Source organism: Pempheris klunzingeri, chromosome 13 (assembly GCF_042242105.1).
Source record: "Pempheris klunzingeri isolate RE-2024b chromosome 13, fPemKlu1.hap1, whole genome shotgun sequence".
NCBI classification, from domain to species: domain Eukaryota; kingdom Metazoa; phylum Chordata; class Actinopteri; order Acropomatiformes; family Pempheridae; genus Pempheris; species Pempheris klunzingeri.
In genome coordinates this window covers 20,836,636-20,861,547 of record NC_092024.1, presented here as the reverse complement: position 1 = coordinate 20,861,547, position 24,912 = coordinate 20,836,636, and the positions used below count along the sequence as shown (strand labels likewise).

Sequence of the window (24,912 nt, the reverse complement as noted above, 5' to 3'; positions counted from 1 at the left end):
CATATATATACCGTAAGATTTGAATTTTAGTATTTGATATCCCCAAGAAGAAATACAAAGTACACTTTGTTGTAATTAATCTGAGTTGATCTTATTTTGTCTAACCCCTGCACATTTTACAACCACTAACTTTAATCCAAAAACCACCACTAGAGGGCTATATTATACTCTTTAAGCTCAAAGGCCTCCCTTTAGTGCTTCCCTCAGCAAAATATTGTTACTCAAAATGCCTCATTTTTATCTGAAGTGCTCCAAACTCACGCATAACACTTCCTCTCCCTGTTTACTTCCTCTTTAACGCATTCAAAACAAAGCATTGTCTCCCGGGAAGTGTAGTCTGCTAAAGTTCAAACCGACTGACCAGAGCACCCCGGAAGAACTACATTACCCTTAATGCATCGTGGGAACAGCTGAGCGTTGACCCGCGCAGTTCTGCAGCTGCACTTTACTACTGTGAAGTGTTGTTAAACTGAACACTGTTTTTGTTTTTAAATCATCGTAGAAAAGGAAGAGGCTGCTGTAGATTTGTGTGCGTTTAACGCAGCATGTCTGAATATCCGACATTCCAGCATGGCAGGCCTCGTTTCGACCAGGTACTTTTATTTTATTTGTTTTAATCGACCACAGTCTGACACCGGAGCTCTAACGCTACTTCATATGTGCTCTTACAGCTCACATTTCATGTTTAAACTGTCTGGCTTATACTTACATTAACATACTCTTCCTTGTTTGACTGTCAAATTGAGGTAATGCACATTGTTAACTTGTTAGTATGTCAACATTGACAGAAATAGCGTTTAACAGACAATATGTTAATTCTTTTCTTTTCAGTAAACCAATATTAAAACTCTGGAAACGCTACATTTCTCTGTATTTAAGCTTCTTGGTTAACTGTAACAATGATCGTCGAGAAAGTTGAATATTGAACTTAAGATAAGAAGATAAGAAGAATCCCAACTGCCTCCATGACGTCAGACCAACTACTCAAACTGCTTTTAATGACTTGATGACACAAATATAACCTGATTTAATGGGGTCAAACTTTAATGAAACACACATAAAACCTGAGATATGAGTTGTTGTTCTACAGTTGTAGTTTTCCATTAAGGCAAACTCTGCTAGCTAACATCGCAGCTAAGCTAGCGCTAAGCTAATGCGAAGCTAAGCTAATTTTCTGATCCAAACGGGGTACATGTTTTCTCATGCTAATCATAGCATTAGCTACAAGGAATTTCAGATTTCCAGTAGCTCTTATTGTAAGTTAGCTACATAACATAACACATATGGAGTACTAATTGGCTGTGAGGTACTTGTACTTTATACTTTTGCCCCACTACATTTGTCTGACAAAGAGAGTTTTGAGATTAACCTACAATTTTTCATACACTTCCTGTCTAGTGAAAACCATTTAGCCTTATACTGTCTAGATTTGGTGTTTTTTAAATTTGTATATTTCCAGAAAACTGAAGGCCAAATCCTCAACTCATTAATTTCTTCTGCTTGACAAACTGGTGGTTTGAAGCATGGACTTGGTTATGTAGGAGCATAGACTGAAGTGGATGTAGCTTCCTGGTATGAAAAGTGAAGCCAGTGGTAAGGCGCTGCATGTTTTTTCTAATGGCCAGCATGGGGCGACTGCACTGGCTCCAAGGAAAATGAGCCGTAATGAGTTTATGGTCTCAGTAGCTAGTTAGAAGTCTTTTTCAACACAGCAGGATGTTCGTTTAGTACATTTTGGTTCTATTCAAAGGAAAATAGACCAGCAGGGTCTGATTTAGGGAGGGACTACCTTGTGACTAACCAATCGGAGATGGTCTTGTGGAACAGACGTCACTTCTGGCTCCAAAACCAAGATGGCGACGCCTGGAAAGCCGAACTTGAGGCTTCAAAATGGCCGCCCACAAACCAATGGGTGACGTCATGGAGGCTACATCTGTTTCTATGTGAAGGAGACAATCTAGTGCTGATTAAAAGATGAGTTGCATTATAGGAACTGTAGGATGAAGTCTTTTTGGAGCTTAACGGGTACTAGGGATTAAACACTAGAATAACTTGGCATTTCAAGCTTTGATTTTGGCCACTATTTTAATCTGACTTTTAATTTGACTCTTGTTAGTCCCCCAACTGTGTTAAAGTGCAACAGAAAAATCACTGGAGTACTCCTTTATTAAAAACAACTGAAGGACTAATAAATAAATTACATAGAATTTTGCAGCTACATATCTTTAGGGGTTTAACAGCTTTTGCTTTATTTAAAGTAAGATGTGTATGTTTTTTTTTCAAAATGTGATGATACTTTAGTAAATATATTTGAATGTGCAATTTATTCAAAATAATTACCATCTTAATAATATAATAGTACGTAGATGCATAACGGAATAGACTTGGAAACCAAACAACACATGTTCAAAACATAAAACACATTCAGGAAGAATGTGATCATTAATTAAATCACTAATATCTAACCAAAGATAATACAAGTCTGATGAGTCCCTTCTCTTCCATTACTCAACAGTGTCAGCTCAGACTGGCAAAGTTGAGGCGGCACTGGTGAATAATTGAATTCAGCAGATTTAAAAAACTATTTCTCCCCTGCCGCGTTTTTACCAACCATATGTTCAGGAAGTCACAAGTCACAGCAGTGAGTCAGATACCAGATTTTCATCCAAATTAACAGTTAGTGTAATTAAACTATGAAGGCTCGGCGGTGTGTTGCAGCATCTAAGAAATTACTCCTTATCCTCAGTTACGAATAAATGATAGAAAGGTATATCTGGCGCAGTCATTATAAAAAGTAAAGGGAAATGGTGTGTGTAAAAGATGCAGATAGGAAACAGTTTGTCAGCGGTATTAATGAGGAGGCTCCACCTGTTTAAAACAGCTGGATCGCTGTAATATCACTGTTTATTAGGTGACAGCTGGAATCTCTCCACTTCTGATCCAGAATCTAATTTGGCTGCCTATATTTGAGCAAAATGTCATTTATTTTACCTGTGAAGTAGTTGGAATATAAGGTTTTGTATACTTTGTCATCTCGACTCGTGTACTCCAGTGATTTCACTTTGAAAACACAAACTTTACATCTAATATCTTATGTTTAGTAACAATTGTTTAGTGTTATGAATGGTCGTGAAGTTTTCATTAATGTGACATGTAAGGAAATGTTTGTCTGATGTATTTTCTTCTTATTGTAGAACACATTTTTTGGTCGGTTCAGACACTTCCTGGATGTGATTGACCCCAGCACACTCTTTGTGACAGAGGTACTGAAGTTACTAGTTAGGACAGTGATTTCATTTCTTCAAGGGATAGTTTGGATTTTTTTTTAAATGGGTTAGTATGAGGCACTTATCCATAGTCAGCGTTCCATATCCATAGTCCATACTTATCCATAGTCAGTAGATGGAGGTTAGCACGGATGCTAAGCAATGTACTGCTGTGGACAGAGGCTGCAGAAAAACATATTTAAAAAAAACTCAACACCAGTTTAAATGAACACCACATGTAGAATATTTTCAGTGCTTTACATTTTCCATCAGACAGCCTTTTTGACTTGGAACTGAAGCTGTTATATTGTTCTCCTCAAAGCCACCAGACTCCATTGACAAAAACAGTAATTTAATTTTACCCTGCAGAACACAGGCGTTGGTAGTCTAGTTTCCGTGACTTTGGTGTTTTGACGTGTTAGTTCAGACCTGAGCTAAGCATTTAATACACACAATAACAAACAAATAAACAATCAACACACAGGCAGACTAGAAAATGTGGTGGATTGGAAGAGAGCATAGATCTATATCACACTTTCATTTCCCTGTCGGAAAGGGCTGTCTGCCAGCAATGTAAACCAGTAAAAAAATATAATATGATATAATATGGCAGGATCTTGCTTTTTTAAGTGGCTAAATGGATAAATATGTTTTTCTGCCGTCCCCTGTCCACTTCAGTACATTGCTTAGCGTCCATGATGTAATCCTGTGCGCGTGTGTAGCTTATGAAGTGCCTGCGCTGCAGTCCGTGAATTATTATTTTTGTCAATTTCCCCGTTGTGGGACTAATAAAGGAACATCTTATATCTTATACCTTATCCTGCCTGCTTCTCCAGACTAGGGGAGTGCCAACCACCATCTACTGTAGGCAACACACTGACTGCATAGTGAATAATGCAGAGGATAAGGAACTCTGAAAAAAATATTGGTCTAAAAAAATCGCAATTAGATTATTTTCTCATACCGTTCAGCCCTGGTGTATTTTGCTCATGGAGTCATCAGTGCTCTGGTGCTCTGGGTAATGAAGCTGTTAGCTGGCTCTTTGGTGACAGTAATAGCGGCGGTAGCTCCTGGGATGTGATGAGGTGTGGACATGTGGGGCAGCTGTGAGGGTGGAGAGTATGTACGCACACACGCACACACACACACACACACACACACACACACACACACACACCTTGCATCCTGCTGAGCCAGGCGTAGCCTCAACTTGCCCTTAATGACAAGAGTGGAACAGGGACGGCCGCGATTTTGCGCGCAATTGCACACACACAACCTCATGTGTGCACGGGCAAAAGTGCACACCTAATGCTATCGCACACAAATGCAGAGAAAGGAACACACATACACACACACACCTATACGCGCACAGATGGCAAGCTCATTAGAACAAATTGGGCCACATGACCTTGTATTTTGCTCAGCATTAGACAGTGATCACACCACAGAAAGCTCCTCATTACCTTTTAGGAAACTCATTTGTCAAGTGAAAATCAGCATGAAAGTTTTAGTGAAACACAATTATCGCACATTGAGCTGTGTGTCTTACATAGTGTGAGTGAGGAAAAAACATCTCTAAGGTTACTGAGACTTTCCTGGGAAGACTGTCCTGCCTTAACTTTACATTTTACATCTTACTTTTATCTATTTTGTCACATCAGAAACGGCTGCAGGAGTGCATGGAGCTGCTTGACCGTTTCAAACAAGGAACTCTGCCTCCAGGAGTAACAGATGCTCAGGTAAAGACACAAAAACCTGAGTTGACAAACACACGGAGGATCAAGTAAGTGAGTCTCTCTAGTGATAAAATTATTTTCCTCTGAAAAGCCTTTGACAAGCATTTTAAATGCTCAAACTCTTCCTTTCTTGTTGTGTTAGATTTGAAAAGGGACACTGATCAGGGTTTGTGAAGCATTCAGAAGCAAGGAATAGCAATGGAGATGCATCTAAAAGCAGCCAAGCACACTCTCCCTTTTAAGTAAACAATAAATAGATATACCTGTAGAAATACTTGAGATGCTGTTTCTTTCATTAAAGTTATTTGTTATTTGTCCCCACAGCTTTGGCAGGCTCAGAAAATAAAGCAGGTAAGATGTATCTCTGTTTAATTCACTTCTTGTGTGTGACACAACACAGCTATGATCACTATCTTTAATCATCTGTAGTTGGCAAACAAAACACACACCTGTCTTGACACTTAAGCTCAACACCTCAGTTTACACCAGCATAAAAAGTGGACAAAAACAGGGAAACGCAACATTAAAAAGGCTTTTAAAGGTGAAGTGACTACGTTGGAAGTAATAATAATAATAATAATAATAATAATGAATTTTATTTATAATGCACTTTATATCTGACAGTACAGATCTCAAAGTGCTACAAGTTTAAAAAAAACAGATAGAAACAGACAATGTACACAGACATTGAAGTAGGCGAGTGGCATTAATTCCAGTGCTAATTAGCAGAAAGTGCCAGTTTTAAAAACGACGTCTCACAGTCTCTGAACTGCAGGTGTAGTTGGTCAAACCAACAGAAAACTGTTAACAGTAATATGGACACGGCCACAGCAACAGCTACACTTTAGGAATCATGAGGCTGTTGTGTGTAACTTGTCTTATTAAATAAAACTTAATAATTTTAATGAATTAATTCATTATTTAGTTAATTTGTTTTAAAGTGAAGCATCTATTAACAGTGTATGAAATGGAGCTCTGTGCTTTTTTTATGTTTATGTTTTTATTTTTGAAAAAGTAGTTAAAAGAAATCAGTTTTGTTCATACTTAACTCAAAACAAGTCCTAAATACAGGAATTAATGCACCAAAATCACATTCAGGATGCACAAAGATTTCAAGATGGTTGTTTAAACTAAATATTAAAGTATATAAACACGTCCCTGGCTGCAGTGACGTGCTGCTGGGTCAAGTTTGTTGTGTGTATACAGTAAAAGAAATCTTCCAAGCAGAATTGTATACAGTTGAATTTACAGTTCATACATGAGTTGACATGGCTAAATGAAAATGTATATTTATTTCAGTTTTTCAGCTGTACCTGTTTAGCCTCAGATAAAATGTGAGCAGGACAGTGAAACCTGATCACAGGTGGTCACTCACATTTTGATACCAGGTGTGAACTGTAGTCTGCCCCAACTGAATCAGCACTAGATCTAGATGTACTGTATCATTGAGTAGGTCTAATTTCAGCTGCCAACTGGCTAAACTGAATAGGCCAAACAGTATGAGGCCATTTTAACAGACTAGGCGTACCCTCTGGGGCAAACTTCCCATATTCAGACATGATAATACCCTCATACACTGCACTTCACAAGTTCAAGATTCGCTCATGAGCTTCAGGAAGAAGCTAGACACCTTCCATTCAACTTCAATCAGCAGATCTCATCACTGCTGAAGCAGAAGGGGGAAGAGATTTCCATCTGTCTTATCTCATGGCAGAGAGGATACTGCTGTCTTTGGTGCGTACGTATGGGAAGACTTGAAAAGCTTGCCCACATGAAAAAACATGGAAATAAAGTAATGTCGCTATGATAAAAAGTTTTGCAACTTTAATGTATTCTGGAAAAGTGCTCTGGTGTACATAAAGTGACATTATATATATCAGTACCAACAGAAGTTGGCTACAGCTGGATTGGCTATTTGCCATTGCATTGTAAAATGACTTGTTGGGGACTCTTATCATTGTCGACTAAGACCATTCACATGATGCCTAACAACTTATTAAGTAAGGCTTTCAGAAAATCCTTAATTCTAAAGATGTGAGACCACATCAGGGAGTTGTACAAAATGACTCTTGTGTCAACACAATAAACATGATCCCAACTGGAAACAGATAACAATTAAGCAAGTTAAGTAATTTGCTCCAAGTCACTTCCTGTCTGTTCTGTCAATGTATACCTGACACTTTATTTTTGGTAATTTCACTATTTAACAGGATAGTAATTTGTCTCCAAAAACACTTAAAGCTTAAAAGCACTGCAAACTTTCCAACTAATTCATTTGAACTGAACTAATCCAAATAATTCAGCACTCATTATCATGTGATCCTAATCATTATGCCCTTATTACAGGCCATCATCCACCCTGACACAGGGGAGAAGATCCTCATGCCCTTTCGGATGTCAGGTACAGTAGCTTGGGGTGGCAGCCTTGGGGGAAGTGGGATCTAGGGGCTTGTTATGTGGTCCAACATGGAGGCGTCGTTCACCCTGGGAACTGTCACGGCTCAACCGTGCTCTTCAGGTTGTCTGGAAAAGGTCATACTCAGCTGGGCGCTGATTAAAAACCTCTCTCCCACGGCGAAAGAGAAGTTCTCGAGGCCTCAGAAGAGGCAAACACAAGTATTTTGGTACAGTGTCAAAGCACCTTTTTTTGTAAGGCGACTCTGAAGTCTGGGAAGGAGAACAGATGAGGAAAGAAAAAGGGAGAAAGTGACACTAGTGGTTAATATTTTCATACCAACGTTCTGGATATATCAAACAAATGGAAATAAGCTACAGAATCTTATTTACTATAACTATGAACCTAGAAGAAAACAATTTTGCGTGTAAGAGTTATAATAGTGGCTGTCTTTTAACAGGTTTTATCCCATTTGGCACACCAGTGGTAAGAATTCTTTACATACATTTCAGAAATGCAAAGCCAGTCAGTCATATTTATGGCTACTAGTCTAAAAGAAGGCTACAAAGAAGTTTATCCACATATATACAGTACATAGGTCATAAACCTGGTTTTAAACCTAAATGAGTCCTCTAATATATCATTACACTCTGTTTTTTCTAATAATCTGTTTATAGTCGTTTTGTAAAGGTTTGTATCTTTGTGCAGGTTGTTGGCCTCCTTCTCCCGAATCAAACATTGGTGTCAACTGTCTTCTGGCAGGTAAGCAGTTACTTCTTGAGCTGTAAAGCTCAGACTGACAATATCATCAAGAGCTCTTTTCAATTTCATTCGCTTAATTAATTAATTTAATTAAGACAACACACATTAATCAACGTTTCTGTAAATGTTCCAGTATTCTCCAGCCAGACAATTTTCAGCTGCAGTCCTGGCAAGATGTTGTAAAACCACTGAAGTGAGAAAAAATGAACTCTTTCACTGGCAACAGCAGCAAAAACATTAGCTCAGTGACCATAATGCCACAAGAAAAAGAAACTGATTAACATAGATGCAATTATATAATAATAAAGTCAACTGTTAGTTAAAAATGTGTGTTTGTTTAATATGTTGGCATGTTAGTAATTTCCTCTGCTGCTTGACAACTTATTGTGTTCAAAATGTTATTCCGAGTTTTGAGGAAATTCTGGTTTTAATTTAAAAGATACCGATAGAAATACTGCTGATGTGAGAAAAAAAGCTGCCACTGTCTGAATGAGTCATTCCCAGAGACAAATGTGGGTCGCCAAATACATTTCCAGAATTTCTTCCAGTCTTTTATTTGAGATTTATATCCGCAGTGCACTTTTAATCCATATGAGGGAGCTTGTTGGTATTTGTACTAACTAATGTTACACTTCAGTCTCTGTGGCCGCCATTCTGCAGACGAGTGGCTGTTAACTGTGCCTGAATGTCCTTATTTTGTCTCATTTATAAAGTCTTTGAAATGTTTATTGCTGATCAGAGGAAATAGCAACAACGAGACAGCCTGTTATTGCCACCTAAATGTATTTATTTGGTCTCATCAATAAAGTATTTAATGTGTTTTATATTTTCAATTATTATCAACCATGTATCTCTTTGAAATGCCTGGTTTACCTATTCAAGATTATATAAGGTGATGTGGAAATGGCAGAAAAAAATGATAACTTTTTTTTTTTATGCACTCTTCTCATGATTTATCAATAAGCTGTATTGTGAATTTGGGCGCAGTGGATTGTCAGTGGATCCCCAGTGAAAACATTTGACAGATAGTCGTCTAAATCCTCAGTCAAGAATTACCTACTAGCTTTTTCCTGACCATGAACTCTTCTTTCTCTAAAGATGGTGTCAAGTATCTGAACAGCTTACAGCACTGCTTCTGTAGTTGGATTTCTATGTTTTTTTTTATCAGTATTTGTGTATATTTGAATGTCTGTAGATGCTCTGGTACAAAAAAAAAAGGTCAAGAACCTCTATAGTCCCATTTGTTTACACAAAGTAATAAGAAAAGGATGTACCAATGTTGAAAATGCTAAACCTGTAATTATAGAGTAACACATTCGGTATCAGTACATTCACTAACAAGCTCTTCTTCTTTTACAGTGGTTAAACCAGAGTCACAACGCCTGTGTGAACTACTGCAACCGCAACGCCTCCAAGGTACCACATCAGCAGTGAAGTGACCCAGTCCCACGAAGGCAGATCCTGTATACAGACAATTGTGCTCTGCTGCATTAAACTCTTTCGTTATTATTACCTCCCTTACTTTTCACTTTAGCCGGCCCCAGTTTCCAAATTCGTGCAGGGATACCTTGGAGCGGTGACCAGCGCTGTCTCCATTGCTGTGAGTTCTATTTCTGCCTCTGCTCCTGTAGCTGAGTCACTTATTGATCCATTTTGTCTTTTAAACCAGGCACAGACCAATATGTCAACATAATGCTGGATTTTGTCAAATGCAAACACAACTAAAGGTTTCTCTCTCCATCAAATTGCTTTTTTGCAGACTTGGTTGTCTAGTTGTGAGACAGATACACTGATTTTATTCATAGACAGACACTGAAGCAAACGATCCAAAGGATAGCAGATGTTAAAACACTTATTTCAAACATGGTCCTTAGATATTAGAAAAAAACACAAAGAAGCACAACACATTCAGCAACAAAAGCACACAAACACAATCCTGAAATCCAAAAAATACAAAATTTTAAAAAGTAAGAAATAACACTTGAATATCAATGTCATCACAAATTCCAATAATATGTCTGACACCCTGTTCCATAGAAAACTCTTAGCCTGACTTCTATAAGCTCCTGTCACATTTAAAGCCTTGCTCTGCGAAACAGGAGCTTGAGTTTGCAGGCACATTTAGGTGACATTTTAGCAGCAATAAATTCACAGGAGAGTGACTGTTCCAATATTATAGACTCCCCTTAGTCACATTGCTAACCCTTTGATATGAACTTCAGAATTTAGAGGTTTTTGGCAGCGAATGGCTAAATTTAAATGAGTCTAATATCAGCATACACCTTTTAATACCAGCCTTCACAATACCTTTATCGGTTGAACCTTTTTTTCATACCTTCATGTCATCACGACTCAGATGTCAAAAGAGTATAATAGACGTTCACACACCTGCCTGACACAGCCCTTAGTGTGGACACAGGGCTCAAACCGAGCCAATTACTGGTCCCGCTGGGCGCTCATCCGGCTGCTGCCCTCAGGCTTGACAACGGCAACAAGCACAGAAAAAAAAAATCACGGGGTGCTTGGAGGGCGGAATGACGAGTAGGGAGGGGGGCAGGAGCTCTCCAATTAAACGTCTGCTATGGTGACGACCCCCCGCCTGGCTGGGGAGAGCCGGGGGCTGAAGCGGGGTGATGGTGTGTTATCTGAGAGCACATAGCCTTTGGACTCCAGACCTCTGGTGTGTTTAAAATAAAGCAGGACGTTTAATTGTTTATGCAGACATCCAGGAAATGCTGTCACTTTCCTCCCAATCAGACTATTTCTGACACGTAAAAGTTGTTGTTTCTTGTTTCAGTGTTTTTCCGTATTGGAACCATGTATAGACCAATAACCTGTTTATTCAAATATCAATTACAAGCAGTCAGTGTGTGTATCATTGACGTTTTAAAACAGACTCAGTGGCTGATTGCCTGTATCATATATGTCTGGTTTTCCTTCAGGTCGGGTTGAACGTGTTAGTCCAGAAAGCCAGACGCTTCAGCCCGACTACCAGGCTTTTGGTGCAAAGGTTCATCCCCTTCCCAGCAGTGGGTAAGTTCAAAAGAGCTCAGCCAAACACTTCATGGGATGGATGGGGTTTAAGCCAAGTTCTCCACTGAAATGGCCTTTTATAAACTAAATTAGTTAAATTTTAAGTTTATGTTGTAGATTGGAGAGGATGATCAGATTTTCTTCAAGCTGACAGGTTAAAATAGAAACTGACTGGCTTTCTGTCAATACATTATTTTGTTTCAGTCATTTTAATATTTGATGAAGTCAACATGGTATGTATTACCTAGCACGTACACTTACTGTGTTAGCATGTCAAAATTACATTGTAATATTTAGTGCATAGTTAGTTTGTAAGCGTTTAGTATTTAAAAATGAGCATGCCAGTATGTTAAAATGCTAATGTTAGCGTTTTTGTGCAGCTTTCAATCACGTCTCACTAGGACAGTGACAATAACCGTCATGTGATGCCTACAGCAGGATTGAGCTCATTACCATCATCACGGCAATATATTGATATTATTATAATTATTACATAAATAATTTATATGTTCCTTTTTTATGTCACACTTTGAAAAAGCCAAATCAGTCTAAAACCTAATTATTCTAGCTCTGATTTTGCCTGAAGCATATCATTTTCTGTTTTAAGAATAATGATTATTTTATTTGAGTTTTATAGCTTGTCCAAGTTCATTTAGAAGCTGTGTTCCCTTTACCTTGTGTTTAGTTTTTAAAGCAATAAACAGCTTGGCCCTTGTGTTACTGATCATTTGAAAAGGTCTGGAATGAACATCAGCACTTAATTTAGTAAGTAGTTTGCTTGTTAGCATGCTAACACTTACCCTGTTAATGGATCAGGCAAATGTTTAGCGCGCTCTGTTTTGTGCTGCTCTAAAACTGCATTTGGCTGACAAGAATTGGGTCATTATTTTTAATTTTGTATCCTCTGGGGACCATCACTAATGGCCCCAAATGCCACGAGTATGCATTCAATTTGTCAACATATGAACACAATGAAAGAAACAATAACTAGCTATTAGTAGATATTGTTTTTCATGCAGTGTACTAAATAAGGCAGCAAAGACACCTAATATAAATCTTCAGATGCAGTATAGACTCATTTTTATCCTTAGTGTTGATGGATATGGAGTCCACCTTTACATAACTGCTCTATGATCATTATAAATTGCTGTATGAGAGCCAAGCACTGCTGAGCGATTTGTGCCATTTCTGTTCCTCCGTCCGTTTCCTCTGCAGGGTTAGAGACGTGTTGAGAGCTCGCTTTGGCAGGCGTGTGTGTGTGTGGAGCCACAAAGCTGATTTTCATGCCACTCTGCCACAAACACACAGTCACACCCAGGGGTATAGACCTGTGTCCCACAATGCCCCAGGCTGCTGGCTCATAATTAAATTGTTTGCCTGCCCCCCCCACCCTCCTTTCTTACCATGACGGTTCTTTCAATTAAATCAACAGGTTTCTACAGCGCAGCCTTTGCCTGGTAATTGGCTGCTTGTTGGAACTCTGCTGCTGCAAACAAATTGGATAATTACCCCCAAAGTGGCGTCTATGTCAAGGCCTCATTTACCTGATTTCTGTTTGTTCATTGTTGTTGCTGTTGTTGTTGTGGTAGGCCCATATAAAAGGTAATTAAAATGGCTAATTGAAGCAAGCGAAAGCAAAGTGCTGTTTGAAAATTCACCCGCTTGATTTTGTTTGCTTACTTAAGGCTAGATTAATTTGTAATAACCTAATCAAGCAGCGGCCTGTCATTCAATTAGATTATGAAGACCTAGACTGGAGGGAAAGACTTGCCACCAGAAATTTATGGGGATAATTAATTTGTTGTCTTTTGAAAATATTTGTCATTATTTGTGATATTTAGGAAGTAATTACGTGAAAATTTCTGGGGTGCATTTCCATGAGTGTGCCACCAGTTATTTGATGACAATTAGAATGTACATAAATGTAATTAATTTCAAATAATTGCAAATTATATCCACATATTTCTTTACAATAATCAATTCAATTTTATAATTACTTTGATGCATTTGTTAATTTAACAGTTAATATAACTTTTTTATTTTTTGAGGTGGGGGGGGGGTTGATTTATTTGCTGTAGTTTTTGTTATTTCTTCACAAAATCCCACTATCTGTCTCTCTATTAATTGGTCTGGATTAAAAAAAAAAATCCCTTGTAGGTAAAAAGAGCTATTTGCTCAGTCAATTGAATTCCCCTCATAAAGCGACCTGCCAGCCCTGAAGCCCTTAGTAAAGATAACTCTGAATGCTGTTGTCTTAAATTAAAAAGGCTCGCGGCTCCACTACTAAACTCTCTAAAATGAGTTTTTCTTATTCCTATTAGAGTCAAGAAGAAAGGTCCATCTATATTAACATGCATTTGTGTTCATTTTGGCATTCGTGAATAAATCACAGGGGTACAACGCTGCTGTTTGTCGCCCTATCAGTCACCTGGTTACTGTGTCTGTCGCTGATTTGATTGTTGTTTTAGTCAAAGTCACACAGGTGGAGGCATGACGTTCAGTTTTGTGGATTATAACACAAATGTTTTGTCATATCCTACATTCAGGCAGTTTCAGTGAGTCTTTCAGAGGTGCTAAATCTATGATATTTTCACCATAGTATGAATTATTATTAAAGCATTATTATTATTATTATTATTATTATTATGTCTTCAGTTCCTTAAAAGATGTAATTTTCTAGAGACAGCAAGAGATGACACGGGCAAACAGGATTTCTTTTGTTCTTGTTTCCACCTGATCCAAACATATATGCCAAATACATGTCACACAAGACTCTACAGCCGGGCTAGTGGCTCTTTGGGTGGAGGGCTTGGGTAGACTGGTCTACCTGAACCCCAGGGACCCATAGAGGTTGGGGTTCATATTTTATTATGGTAGATCCAGGTCACATCCCGTTCCATTACCACAAGGTACTATATCTGTTTATTATTGTTTATTATCATAATGTGTAATACCGGAGTGGATCTGAGAAGAGCTGTGATCAGTGCTGATCATGAGAGAAACACACCAGCGCTGTGTGTGTAACTTCCAGGATGATTAGACTATTAGAGCTGCAACTCTCGACAAGTCTGTCTGATATTTTGAGCTCCTTTTATTAGGCTACCATATGTTGTGTACGAAATGATAAACATTTTTAGCAGTGAAATAGCATTTTTAGTAGTCGTTTTAATTACTGGCTTTGTCAGGTCCATAAAATTGTCTCTCTCCTCTCAGACATGCACCACGTCAGTAATATCTGTATATGAATATTTTAAAGATTATCCGGTCCAATAGGAATTAATTTCTTGAGTCATTTTGTACCGGTGAAGACCTCTAGTACAGGGCTGTATTTTAATTGCACAAGTGAAAGGCGCCTATAAATAAAAATGTATTATTATTATTATAAGTGCAGTAACAGGCGTAAAGCAGTAGGTCTTGGGCATATGGACTCAAAGTACACCTGCCATTTTGTTTCATGTAGCTGTAGGAGTGCAAAGTGCAAAAAGGCTGACTGAAGTGGAATATAGATCGGAGGTTGTGGCGATTAACAGATACCCTCTCAGCCAATCACGTCACTCAGAGCCCATGACAGTGACTCATGGTGGAAATTACCATCCAAGATACAATCCCTTGTTCTTACAGTACCTACCACAGTACTATTGAGCAAGGATTCGAACCCTTTAAACCCCAGCCACAGGGTGACAAAACAATTTACTGATCTGTGAAATAATAAAATGTCAAATCTTCACTTCCCTTAATTTTTCAAAGCATTCTCACCTCTCTACAGCGAGTGCAAACGTCTGCAACGTGGTGCTCATGAGACACTCTGAGCTGTCGGAGGGCATCAGTGTGCTCGACGACAACGGGAACGTGGTGGGAACATCTAAAGTGGCTGCCAGGCATGTACGTTGCTCAGATCTCTTATCTGACGTGAATTCTTCAGGTGCAGTTTTATTGGTTTACAATTATTGATTGATATAACGTTTGTGAATGCTGACTGTAAGTGTCTTTGTTTCTTCATTTTATGTTTTGTGGCAGGCGCTTTCAGAAACAGCTCTGACCAGAGTGGTCCTACCCATGCCGATTCTGGTGCTCCCTCCCATGATCATGGCTGCACTTGAAAAGTAAGACATCTAATTAGTTTTCTTTCATGAATTAATCAGTTTTCTTAAACGTAATGAGCTTGTTTGGCTTCTACTAAGAAGACAATATAGAGGGTTTGTGGGCAGCAAAGCTTCAGTGATAGCAGGCAGTAGAGTTGGGCAGTTGTTTCTCTTCTCATGTGGTCCAGTCATTGTTACTCCAGATCAACAGTAGATTATCTGATTGCCAGGGGGCAGCAGGGGTAGGAGGCAGTGGGGGTAGTTACGTCATAGCACCCCAGTAAAATGATTGATTTAAATGTGCAGTGATCTATTTTAAGTAGCCTATGTTTTGGATTCTTGGAGTAAGTAATGAAGTTACTTATCTGATTTTTATTATTGTGAGTTGTTTATGGATGAATAAACATCTTTCTACCATTTAAATGTTTTTATTACCTTTGTAATTTCATTTAAAAACATCAGTACTGACATGGCAAAGAGTGTTTACATTACAAAATGTCAGGATAAAACCAAGAGGCTTTTTTCTTTTTTAAATTGTGGTCCCTTTGGGGATGGGGGTGCGCAGGGCGGGGACAGATCTGACATGGCAAGTCATTTATCAATATCAGTACAATACACTCAACGTGTTATTCACAGTATTCAGCGTCACATCACACACTACATTAGTGCTTCTTTGGAAATACATAGGAACATATCAGTATGACTTTGCAGCCAACTCAGCTGGGTTCGCCCTTAATGATTGAAATACATAAACCACATCTAGACAAATTTAACACCCTATTTTCAGTTCTACTAAACACCACCTCTGAGCCAGCTCCAACCTCCCAACCTGCTTATGATTTGAACATTTCCTGGGAAACTATTCCAGAGTATAGTTTTTAATAACTAATCCATTCTCTCTTTAGCTTTTTTTTTGAAAATTGTTATTAATGTCAGAATTTAATTTGGGTTATTATTCATCTTGAGGTTCATCTTGATCATCTTGAGTGTGGAACATTTTATTGATTAAAAATATTCAAACATTAACAGAATCTATTTAATAGCAATGTCTCCTTTATTCAAACAACAGGCCCCTTTTTAAAAGTCTGTGTGTGTGTACTTGGTGCGACAGTCTCACGGCGCCAATATCACAATCCAAATCATGTTCAATAATCAATAATGTTACTACTTTCATGGAGTGCAGAGCAGATATACGATCTGATCTCCAATCAGCCTTGTAGGCAACATCTTCATAAACAAAGTTAATGACACTCAGCCTTGTTTTTTACTGTGTCACTGGGAAGGCAATAGAGGACGTGTAGTTATTACATGGAGACACTTGTCTCCCTTAATCTGTTTATTTTGCAAATAATGTCTGTAGGTGGCGCCCTTCTCTCTGTCCATTCAGCCAGTCTGACTGTCTGCTCAGGCTAGCCTGTATGTAAATGCTGATGTTGCTGCTGCAGCACAAATTAGATGCATCACTTGATTTGGGCAAAAGCCTTTTTCCACACGTAAAACAGACCAAAACTTTGTACATGTTGAATCACTGTTTGTATCAATCTGTGGCAGAGAGAGGAGCATATCCTTAATTAAAAATGACATTAATGCTGTAATGAAAGTGGTGAAGGTTTTAGTGTTCCGGTATAATACAAGTTAGATTAATTAAAAATGACAACTAATTAAATGACAATTAATAAATGAATGAGAAAATTGACAAAAAGGTTAATATTTCGAATATTTCAAAGTCTCAGATTCGTTCAGAACTGCTGTTGTAGTCAATGAACCCTCTCCACCGCAGAGATTCAGTGCTGTGTGATATGACTGTAATGATGTCTTAATGATGCAGCGTGTTTATATGGACGTCCTGTGATCGATGGCCTGACTGCCTGCGGTGTGCCGAGGAATGCAGCCATCTCTGTAAATCCTTGACAGCACTTGTCCCGACTGCTCCGAGCAGGCGGGCTCAGACAGCGGGGCCGGCTGCCCAGGTGTGTTTGGGATTCCTGGCAGCTGAATGACTGAATGGAGAGAGAGAGAGAGAGAAGGAGAAGGAGAAGGAGAAGGGGTGTGTGAGAGAGTGAGCTGTTAGGTTCACTGTGGTTGTTGGTGAGTAAAGCTCAGCTATCTTCTCTGTCAGCTTGCCTTCACTGGCTCTCAATGGAGCGAGAACAAGGGGACAGAGACGGGTCCCTGGGCGGCCCCTCCATGATGGATTACACTGCTGAGAGCAGATTGAGGGCAGTGACAGCAGGTTCTGTCCCTCGTGTGCTTCGGTAGCTATGAGAGTTCATAGAGAACATCTTTTTATTCTTCTGTGTCTTAATCTACCTGCACAGAGAGTCACTTCTCTCTGAATACTCAGGTAACCTGATAGTCGCGGCTTCCTTGTTTCTACTTTCTAAAAACCACTTTAGACGCTTTATCGATAAAGCGCCTGCCACAGAACATAAAATGAAGAAACAAAGACATTTTAGTTTATTTACTTTTTGTTAAGGACAAAGAATTATCAGTGTTTACGTTGACATTGTGCAGACCTGTCTCTATTACTCCGGTTGGAGCCCAGAGGAAATGGAGGGAATTGTAGTCCTACAATTTTCTATGGCCTACAGATGTCACCACTACTGATGGAGTCCAAGTATCAGAGCTTTGGTTTCAGTTAATATTTCAGCCTTTCTGTTTCTCCGTTATTTGAAAATAAGGGTGGGCACTATGTTAAAGTCTTGTGTCTTGGTATTTTATATCAGGATAACACTGAAAATATGGGTGTAATTTATTTTGTGGAAGTGACAGAGAAACTGTTCATAGATAAAACAATGACAATGTTTCAGCCAATCCACCAAATTAAAAACTCAACAGACTAGTATGCTTCATCACATTGGTAGAAAAATCCTGGAAAAACATTATTGCCAAAAAGTAGACTGTGAAAGTGATTTTCATGGATTTGCAGCATTGCCGTAAGTATACTGATTCCCCCAGATATAAATGTAATACCTACTACGGAATAACCAGCATGGCAGCTTTTCTGATTGTGATCATCTCATCGTGTCTCGTCAGTATGACAGAACTTGACAAAAGTTTTCAAGCTGCAGCTGCAGATGGAGAAACGCCCTCAGGCTTTTATTTAATTCTGTTGTAGTTTCATGTTCGTAATCACCCCCACCTCCTTCATGAGGTGTTTGTTTAACGCTGAAATTAGAAACCTGCTTTACAATTCAGTTGTTACTGTTCACAGTAATATTTAAAGTGTATACACAGCACAGCAGGTTCTGCAAGACGAGTTCTGTAAGACGGTAATAAAAATAAAATGAAAAAGCGCCATATTTGGTGACAGCTTTCTCCATCACATTTATTTGTTGCCTTCATACATACATTGAGTCACACTGACCAACTATACACAGCATATCACTGTTATATACAACTGCTCTTGGAGTGTTTTGTCGTAGTCGTTCAGTTGCATCATGTTGTTGTTGTGTTTGACGTAACAAAAGTCAGCAGAGATTTTTATTCTGTTATTTTGTCCGTTCATAGCGACTGTGAGGCTCAGTCACAGTGTTAGAGGTTCACATGAACAGTTAAACCCGGGTAAGACCTCAGCCTGAATATGGCCACTAGCCAGTATATTCAGTGCATGTGAACGTAGCCGTGTAATTTGGGATATCAAGTTTTTCTCCTGATTTAAAGGTTTTCAAACTTATCTTCTCTCATCACTCACATCACACATATCTCCCAACTTTTCTCCCATTGATTTTTCTCTTTGTAATCCAGCTCTAAAATTTGTATCTGCAGATTTGTGTGTGTGTGTGTGTGTGTGTGTGTGTGTGTGTGTGTGTGTGTGTGTGTGTGTGTGTGTGTGTGTGTGTGTGTGTGTGTGTGTGTGTGTGTGTGTGTGTGTGTGTGTGTGTGTGTGTGTGTGTGTGTGTGTGTGTGTGTGTGTGTGTGTGTGTGTGTGTGTAGCCTAATTAAACCATGGCAGCCATATGTGTTAATGAGCTCCCTCATTAGGCAGGAGCTCTCCTCGTTAGGGGGAGAGGCGTAGCTGGTGGAGGAGACATGGAGCGTTTTTTTTCTCAAGCTCCTGCTGGGTTCACTGTCCCACACACTGGAGTGGGGATTATCCTACAGAGGGCAGCGATGAAGGGAGGAGAAATACGGGCTGAGACGAGGAAATTTATTTCTGGAGACAGATCTTTGACGCGTCCTTAAAAAGCCTAAAAAAACACCACTTTTTTGTGGCGCTATATTTTTGTGACAGTTGATTTGTAAGGGATTATCACACTAAACAGAGTTAAAGTTAACACATCAAGTTGCTGAAATTCTAAACAAATTACAATAAAAGCTGATACTGAATTGTAAACAGGAATGTAATTGATTTGAATAGTTTTGAATATTTACAAAGTGTTTGTTCTTTCAGCTAAAATGTTTGAGGAGATGCCATTGAATCTGTTCAATCAGTTTCCAACAAAAACTTTGATCTGTCCACCAACTGATCCACAGGAAATGTGCTGGGTTGAGTGTACATACATGTCTGACGTACTTTATGTCATATTATTGTGACATCAAAGCTGTTCATACATTTTGGTTTAAATGGAGATCATACTTTGCTTCAATTTCTCACCTCCTGGGCTGTTTTCTGCCAGGAAGTGACCATAATCTGATACCTGTAATTGATTTAGGCAAATATGATGAATTGATAGTCGTCATTCCTTTTCACTGAGTTGTATTCTAACATTTAAAATATCTGCTTTAACTCAAGGATTTACTTTTTGAAAATCTGCCACAATGATTCTCGTCTAGAAAATTACAATCTCTTCTTACAATGCACGTATCGATTGAACTGTATATGTGCTGACTGTATATGCAGGCCTCTGTGTATTCAATAGTGTTGAGTGTGATGTTCTGCTGTCTAGAGCCATCAGTCACCTTGGCCAATATGTCAGCCAGTATTTAGCTTATCACAATGTATTGGTATCTATGTCAGACAATAATTAACAAAGAATGTCAGTACAGAAATGCTGAAGTGACACTGTTGCCATCACATTGTTGAAGCCGTTGTAATTGTGTTGTTATTGGGACCAAGTGAGCAATTACAGGGAGTGAAACCATGGATTTGTCTACTTTCTTGATCAAATTTAAGGGATTCTTATTAGAAAAAACAAGTTTGTGTAAATATCAGCTGTAAATATCAAATAGTTACATTCTGAAATCTTGGTATTGGTGTTATGGGTACAGTGTAGGTTTGTGGAAGATGTGTCCCCTCACCAGTGCTGCCACCGCTACTCATATCTGTACAACTGTGAGGTGAATAACTGTCTGTTTGTGTCTCGCCTGTGTCCCACCAGGCTCCCTCTCCTGCAGAAACACCGGAGGCTCGTCCTGCCCGTCCACAGTCTGGTGTGCCTCGCCGCCTTCGGTCTGGCTCTGCCTCTCGCCATCAGTCTCTTCCCACAGATGTCCCAGGTACACCATCCCCAAAACTCTCTTCTGTACTAAGGAATATGTCTTTCCTCTTCAATACAATAGAACATTAGTTAACACTGTTGTGTCCTTTTACGCTGCCTTTTCAAGGTGGGAGTCTTGAACTGTTATTCCACCTCGACAGGCAGAACAGGCACTTTTAAGTCTGCAGCAGAAGTTGTAACAGAGCCGAATTAAAAAAGGGTGAACTGTCAGGATGGGACGGCACCGGACACCGACGCTGTTGTGTCACATGGCACAACTGCAAGATGATTGTAAATGTAAAAGCTTTCAGGGCCAGTATTATGTTTTAACACAGAAAGTATATCAAATAACATGGATGAATTAGTTTCAAATTCCATGTGGTTGTTATCATTACAATGGTAACGCTCAGAGAAAAATCAGTCAGATAAAACTGTTTAACACGAGAACCAAGAGCATTTGCTTCTTCACATCCCAACTGTGTTAAACATCTGCTCTGCTCAGGTCCGCCATGTCTCGGTTTCAGTGACTGATGTTGATGACCGGACTCTCCTGACCTCTTTAACGTTCCCCATTGAGGCTCTCAGAGGCTCCCTCCTAATGAGGCGTAGCCCTCCGAGACTTAACCTGCTCTGTTATGATCTGCCCAGAGCCTTTATTTCCTTCATTCATTGATGCCATCCAGACTAGCAGGCTGAGATCTAACTTTAGCCTTATTACCTCAGGATGTGTCATTCTACTCATTAAATGGCGATGGCATGATTTTGTTTTCCACTCCATCTCTGTCTTTGTCTTCTCTCTGCCAAATGACTTGCTGTCACAAGCCAACCAGCCCTGGCATTAAAATGTTTAGGATTTAATTACCGCTTGAAATAGCTCAGACAGCCATATGGCAAAAAACTTCAGACATATGTGCTGCCAACAGTCCTGTGAAAAGCTGCCTCCCGTTCCAAGGAGGGGCCTGTTTTTCTCTCACAAGTCCTTTTTGCACGTTTGTAAGAATAGCAGATGAAAAAAAAAAGAACTCCCCAAAAAGCAACATGAATGCCCCGCTCCTCTGGACCCCCCGCCTACTCAATTTGTCCCACTTCCCCATTTCACACCTACCAAGATGTCTGATTAGGATTCTGCCTCCAACTCCAACAGCCATCTGTCTCTAGTTCAAACATTAAGAGATGCAAACCTCAAATTAGACTTTAATCTGCCAGATTGGCTCTTTTTACACATTAGCAGTAAATACAGAACATTTAAAGCTTTTAAGAATTATTTAGTTACAAATGAAACTCTCAAATCTTCATGTAGAGGCTCATGTATACGATTATGGATCCATCTACTGCATCCACATGCATTATGTAAACGTATATCTGACAAACTCTGCCACGTATTTTGATTTTTTCACTACTGACCTTTTCGTTCTGTTTTGATCCCCTCAGATCGGTGTGAATCAGCTAGAGCCGGAGATCGCCATGGCAACAGATTGCAAGATTGTGACATACAATAAAGGCTTGTGAGTGATCTCCACTGCCCGACACACTTTAAGACAGGACCCGCTGCTCAACTCGGTTCAAACCCCCTGAAGCTGCCAGAGAATGAATGATGGTGAATTTGGCTGTGTTATACAGTGAGCGGTTAGCATATGTTTACAGAGAGAGGTGGAAGATGTTGAGAATACATGCTGTTTATGCCAAGACAATGGTTGTTAGACAAGCAATAACACATGATAACGTCACGACACCTCTGAAAGTATTATTGCGATTACAACATGGACACTTACCAAGGAAATAATCTCATGGAAGACTTGCTGCTGCTCCATCCAGCTAATGTGCCACCTTCTCAGCTGAAGAAAGAGAAATGTAGCCGTTGCTTTGCCTGGTGTTCTTGTGTTCTTTCCCTATTTCACAAACAAAAAAGCAATTAACTAAAGATTAAGTTTGATAAACATGAGGGTTGATTAAGATAGGAGCAGGACACGTCTAAATGATTGTGGCTGTGTTTTGGATTGTTTATGAAAATACTGTGAATGAAATCAGGACAAATGACTGAATTATATTTTTGTGAATGTCCTGTTTAATTGCGTTTGTTTAGAATTTAATCTCGGAGTTCCTAACCTTCTTAAGTGATGTCTTAATATAAAGCTCCCTGCAAACCCATGTCATAGGTTGCATGTCTTTAAGTTGTGAGCTCCTCAGTCAAAGTGTTATTTCTAGAAAGAAGCAAAAATTTGAGAAATCAATATTTGTTTTGACTCCGTCTAACTTGAATCTGGAGGTTGAATCATGTAGTAAAACAACTACTGTTGGATTTAAGACATTCTTATTCTAAAATGTTTTCTGAAAGCACTGTGGTTAAATTGCTGCATTGCCTTTGTGTATGTATTTGTACTTGATTTATATAAACCTTCTGTCTTCAAGTATTATCTTTCGTGACGATCTGTGTGATTAGTATGTTTGCACGGTTGCCGAGGGAACGCAGCACGGTAGGCTGCGATGCAGCAAAGTTCGACAAGAAGCCACATGCAGGATCAGTGGAAGACGCTGGGTGGAAGCTGTGGCACACAACCCAGGTGAGACAAACATAAACAAAACCCAAGTTATTAAACACACTGTACTTCGAAGAGTACATCAGTCAGCATCACGTTTGGTTCTGCCTGAAGAATTTCACTCTGTAATGCTACTGAGTTTTTAGAAATGTTCTCTGATTGTCATTTCCTACGACTGTTTTTATCTTATAACAACAAATCCCAACTTGGTAAATAATGTTTTTGCATATTTAGATTTCTGGATGTCACATTTTTATCTGTTTGAAGTAAATGTCTCTGTCAGTCTCTCCTTTGTATCTCTGGGATAAATGATCTCTACTGCACTAATTGCATGCAAATTATTTGAATGAACTCGATTGAAACTGATGCAGTGTGACAACTGTGACTACACTGCATGACTGCATCACTCAACGTCCACATTTATAAGCACAAATAAAACAGAGGGAATTTGTAGTGTTTGTAGCTGAGAAAATAGAAGGCTTCAAGCATCCCACAGAAAAAAGTAATTAGACAGTAATGATTAAATCAGTCATCGTGTTTCAGACCAGTTTTCCAACACCTTTGCTGCAGCAGCAGCAGCAGCAGGGATGTGGTGCCTCCTTCCCCCACCTGGCAGCAGTCTACTCCTCCAGAGACTCTCCTGAAGTCTCCTCTCTGCTGACTCAGGTGACAGGAGACACCACGTTTAGGGAGACGGTGTGATTGTCTTCTAATTGTTTTCCTAAGTTCTTTAAACTGACCTTTTACCTACCCAAGCTTTGATTGGCCTTAACCGCAGACGATTGCAGTGTTGTAGTGAGCCACTGTACGGGTTAAAACGCACCTTTGATGGTGTTTATTTGGACAATAAGGAATGTCGTATCTCTTCGAAGATGTATTTGCACCTGCAGTGAGTATAGGATATCCTGGAAACTCAAAACAAGGCATGTGGCCCCTTTTGCAACTGCAGATGTCTGTCGTGTTGTGTGCCTTTGTAAAAACTACAGCTGTGTTTTTTACTTTCCTGCCTCCTCCCCGTTCCTTCTCTGTGTTTCTTAGCTTACAAAACACGACATCAGGGTCAGACGTCAGGGCTCATCTCTAAAGCCTCTGGGTCATTAGGAGGAGATTCCTTCCGTTTCTTTTGACAGGTGATTACTGAGGCGGTTTGGTGAAAGGGCTGCCGCACAATAGTAACTACTTTCCCTCTTTTTTTTTTCAGAGGTTACACCCTTTGGATGGGAATTATTTCTGTGTCCCCCTTCTGCTGGAATTCAGAGGAAATACCGGCCAATAGGTAACACACCTGGCACCTGTGTAACATTCCTGACACCTCAGTCTTGATCAGTGGTTCCCAACTTAAGATGAATCCTCCTGAATCCACCCTTTTGGGTGCCATGAAACATACTGTTCAGTTTTTCTCTAAATCTTTGCTGATTTTTTTAGTTCTATTTTAAAGCATAAAACAACGTGAAAATGGAAATTCACTCTTTGGTTGATCTGTTCATCACTTCTTGGCTCGAGCGTCCACAGGTTTTCATTCCAATCAAAGACTGCAGCAGCATGTTTCACACTGATTTACACATGCACCTTCACCCAGCGAGGAGGAACTAATGAGTGAAATCTGCAGCTGTAATGGCTGGTTGGAAGGAAAACCTCCAGCCAGGCTTACATGATGTACAAAATGAGCACCTAAATTACA

At 39.4% G+C, this 24,912-nt stretch overlaps 1 protein-coding gene across 2 annotated transcripts; it reads left to right on the top strand.

Annotated features, from left to right (window-relative positions):
• Nucleotides 1-468: 468 nt before the first annotated feature.
• Nucleotides 469-23,106, top strand: sfxn5a (sideroflexin 5a). Of its 2 annotated transcripts, XM_070841963.1 has the most exons (14): nucleotides 469-593; nucleotides 3,195-3,263; nucleotides 4,928-5,005; nucleotides 5,327-5,353; nucleotides 7,349-7,403; nucleotides 7,858-7,883; nucleotides 8,106-8,159; nucleotides 9,519-9,575; nucleotides 9,694-9,759; nucleotides 11,102-11,192; nucleotides 14,959-15,074; nucleotides 15,210-15,295; nucleotides 20,596-20,713; nucleotides 22,126-23,106. In XM_070841963.1, the coding sequence occupies exons 1-14, from the start codon at nucleotides 546-548 to the stop codon at nucleotides 22,201-22,203; spliced, it is 969 nt and encodes a 322-aa protein (XP_070698064.1). In that variant the 5' UTR covers nucleotides 469-545; the 3' UTR covers nucleotides 22,204-23,106. The 2 variants fall into 2 exon arrangements, with proteins under 2 accessions (XP_070698064.1, XP_070698066.1); XM_070841965.1 differs by lacking the exon at nucleotides 22,126-23,106 and having other exon boundaries at nucleotides 14,959-15,114.
• The last annotated feature ends 1,806 nt before the right edge of the window (nucleotides 23,107-24,912 follow it).